General features: G+C 40.2%; 1 protein-coding gene across 1 annotated transcript; it reads left to right on the top strand.

The window, feature by feature from the left end:
* The first annotated feature begins 952 nt into the window (after window positions 1-952).
* LOC123600863 (olfactory receptor 8B12-like) lies at window positions 953-1,888 on the top strand. Its single transcript, XM_045483293.1, has one exon. It carries the CDS (start codon window positions 953-955, stop codon window positions 1,886-1,888), a length of 936 nt encoding a protein of 311 aa, XP_045339249.1.
* The last annotated feature ends 1,959 nt before the right edge of the window (window positions 1,889-3,847 follow it).

Raw genomic sequence — 3,847 nt, 5'->3', positions numbered from 1 at the left:
AGTCAATATTCTGGAACCTCGTAGTGTGTGTGCCTCTCACTTTAGAGGAGGGATTAATTAATAGTTCTAATTTATAAGGTTGTGGTGAGGAATAAAAAGGTAATATTATTTGTACATTGCTTTTGACACTTGGTTTTAGTATAAGGGTGCTGGATCTACACAATCCTAGGTACACAGTAAGTCCTCAATACAAGGAGGCAAACCCATAAGGCTTTGCTCTTAATCTTAAAAAGATGTAACCAGAATGAAAGGATCATTGGAAGCCACATCAAGCATTACCAAGGGGGGGTAAACAAACATTTCTTCTTCCTTTGGGAAGTGGGTCTCTGGAGCAGTGATCCTGAGGGAGTCTCTGTAACTACGTCACTGAGATTAGTCTCTTGTTATCCATGGGCATTTGGAAAGGATGCTGTCTCATCCCCGGAATTTGGACAAGAGACTTGCAGCAAAGCCACAATCAAAGACCAAGTTCTTCAGCGCAGCAAGATAAATTAGAGGTCTCGCTCCTCAAAGTAGAGAAGCAGAAGCAGAGGGTCTGAGCTCTGGGTTGTCACTTGCTTTTCATCGGGGCCAGTTGAGTCTCCATGAAAGAGCTGGATGAGAGCCAGTGGAGAACAGCACTGTGACTCCAAGCAGAGGAGGGTGAGTGCCTGCCTGCCCTGGTCTGTCCTCTAGCAGAGTGGGTAAAGGCTCAAACCCCAGGAGCCAGACCACCTGAGTTCACCTCCTGCTGTAACTTAGTGGCGTCAGGACTTGTGCAAGTCCCTTAGGTCCAGTGTCCTCATCTGTGAAATGGGGATAATCATAATGCCACACAACATTTAGAACAGTGCCAGTAAATGTTCCCATTCTTTTCTTCTCCATGTCAGCCCCTTAAATTCCATGGTGTGTGGCTTCTCTCTCTTTGTCTCAGTGACTCTTCTTTTTCCCTTACAGACTCTCCTAGAGGAGAATGGCTGCAGATAATGCCTCCTCTGTGACAGAGTTTATCCTCGCAGGCTTAACAGATGAGCCAGAACTCCAGATGCCCCTCTTCTTCCTGTTTCTAGGTTTCTACATGGTCACTGTGGTGGGGAACCTGGGCCTGATAACCCTGATTGCGCTGAATTCTCACCTTCATATTCCCATGTACTTTTTCCTCTTCAACTTGTCCTTCATAGATGTTAGTTACTCCACGACTCTGACCCCTAAAATGCTAATGGGTTTTGTTGCAAAGAGAAACATCATTTCCTATGCAGGGTGTATGACTCAGTTTTTTTTCTTCTGTTTCTTTGTGTTTTCTGAATCCTACATCTTGTCAGCGATGGCATATGACCGCTATGTCGCCATCTGTAAACCACTGCTATACACAGTTACCATGTCTCCTCAGGTGTGTTCACTCCTTTTGTTAGGTGTTTATGGGATGGGAGTATTTGGAGCTGTTTCCCATATGGGAAACATAATGTTTATAACCTTTTGTGCTGACAACTTTGTCAATCACTATATGTGCGATATCATTCCCCTCCTTGAGCTCTCCTGCAACAGCTCTTACATAAATTTGCTGGTGGTCTTCATTGTTGTGACCATTGGCATTGGGGTACCCATTGTGACCATTTTTATCTCCTATGGTTTCATTCTTTCTAGTATTCTCCATATTAGTTCTACTGAGGGCAGATCCAAAGCCTTCAGTACCTGCAGTTCCCATATAATTGTGGTATCTCTTTTCTTTGGATCAGGAGCTTTTATGTACCTCAAACCACCTTCTATTTTACCCCTTGACCAGGGGAAAGTGTCCTCCATATTCTATACTGCTGTGGTGCCCATGTTCAACCCATTAATCTATAGTCTGAGGAATAAGGATGTCAAAGTTGCCCTGAAGAAGACCTTAGGCAGAAAATTCTTCGTGTGAAAATGATTGAGAAAGGAGATCCAAGGCTTTGTTTGCCAAAGGGAAACAAATGCCTTTTCTTTTCAATGAGGGAAACAAATGCCAATGCTTGTTCTCCTTTACTTAGAGGGAAAAATTTAACTTGTTCTGAAGTATAATTATTCCCTGTACTCCTTACTCTACCCTAACTATTCTAATCATTATTTGTTTTATGAAAATAGTTTCCACAGTCATAGATGGCTACTCTTGAATAAGCCTAAGAAAAAATTTAATCTAGCCCTTCATGTGTTGCATTACACACTGGGGACTCATAAATATTTGTAGGTTGCTCATGGCCACACATGTACCTCTTGCCAGACTCGAACCTAGGCCCTTGAATTCTAATCTAATTTGCTCTTCTGTCCTTTAGCCATGCTATCTTGATTCACCTTTTCCCTGGTGGATTTCATTTCAAAGGTTTTTCTTTTTCTTTTTGCATTTAAAAACGCACTTTGCATTTGACCTACTTAACAGCAATGTCCTGCAACTTTTCAAGAGATAACCTTTGGAACGTTATTTTTGCAACAATGTTGAAAGTTAAAAATGTGGTAATTTGATCTTGCAAAATGCTAAGTTTTAAGGTGTTTTGGTGGGAGCTAAATTTCCATATAGAATCAAGGATGGTATCCATTGAGACAGTGTGCAGAGCTGTAAGGGTATAGGCTAAGTTATTAGACCTTCTAATGGAGAGTTATACAGATTTAAGGGAGTTAAAAATGTTGGATACAAGCTTCGCTCATTATTTACAGATTAATAAGGTAGAATTTGGAGACTTACTTTGTGTCTGAACGAAGTAATGGAGTAATAGATAGTTTTGGGCAGATGAGTCATTAGAGTAGTACCAACCAACTAGTCACCAGGAAGGCAGTTGCTATTGTATTTTAAGACACTGCAAATAGCTGTGATTTTTTAATGGTAAAGGCAAAGAGATGGTGGTGTCAGGACAGGCCATACACTCACAGTATTAGGTAAATGGAGGCACAGCTTATATAAAGAATCAGGCACAGCTTATATAAAGAACAATGAATACATTATTAGTGGTAACAGCTCCTTCAGAAGGAATAGTACGTGCACTGTTTCCAAGATACATTAAAAAAAAATTTTTTTAACGTTTATTTATTTTTGAGACAGAGAGAGACAGCATGAACGGGGGAGGGTCAGAGAAAGAGGGAGAAACAGAATTGGAAACAGGCTCCAGGCTCTGAGCTGTCAGCACAGAGCCCAACGCGGGGCTCAAACTCACAGACCGCAAGATCATGACCTGAGCCGAAGTTGGACACTTAACCGACTGAGCCACCCAGGCACCCCCAAGATACTTTAACTTATTAACTTTTCTTAGGAAGTTCTCTTCTATTAGAAAAAAGGAAAGTTAGGATAAATGTTTAGTTTTGTTCTTTGAATGGTTCCGTTCAATGAAGATGTAAGAAAAGAAATGAAAGTGAAGGGAAGGGCTGTGCTTTAGATAATACTGTGGAGGGAAAGATCACTGAATTGAGTACACTTCTAAGTTGAGGGTTTCGTAAGGTTGATGGAAAATCAGCACAATCTTGGTAAATAAAAAAAATAATCCCACCCCTTTTAAGTTGAAGTATAAATTATGTACAGAAAAGTGCACAAGTCTTAAGTGTCAATGATTTTTCACATGTATAAGGCTATGTAACCATCATCTAGGCCAAGAGGTAGATTTGCATCATTTCAGAATATTGCTCCCTGCCCCTTCCCAGTAAATATTACTCCCAATTCTTTTTCTGGAAATAGCTACTATTCTTACTTTTATCATTACAGATTCATTTTGCTCATTCTTGAGCTTCATATAAATATTCAATATTGTATTTACTTGTTTTATGTCTGCATTCTTTCTCTCAATATAAAGTGTAGTGTGAGTTTCACCCATAACATTATATGTGTACATATTCTGTTCTTGGTTATTGCTGTTTAGCA

The sequence above is a fragment of the Leopardus geoffroyi genome, chromosome D1 (assembly GCF_018350155.1).
Source record: "Leopardus geoffroyi isolate Oge1 chromosome D1, O.geoffroyi_Oge1_pat1.0, whole genome shotgun sequence".
In the NCBI taxonomy this organism is placed as follows: Eukaryota; Metazoa; Chordata; class Mammalia; order Carnivora; family Felidae; genus Leopardus; species Leopardus geoffroyi.
The sequence above is the reverse complement of the archived record's forward strand: the minus strand, read 5'-3'. Positions and strand labels throughout refer to the sequence as shown.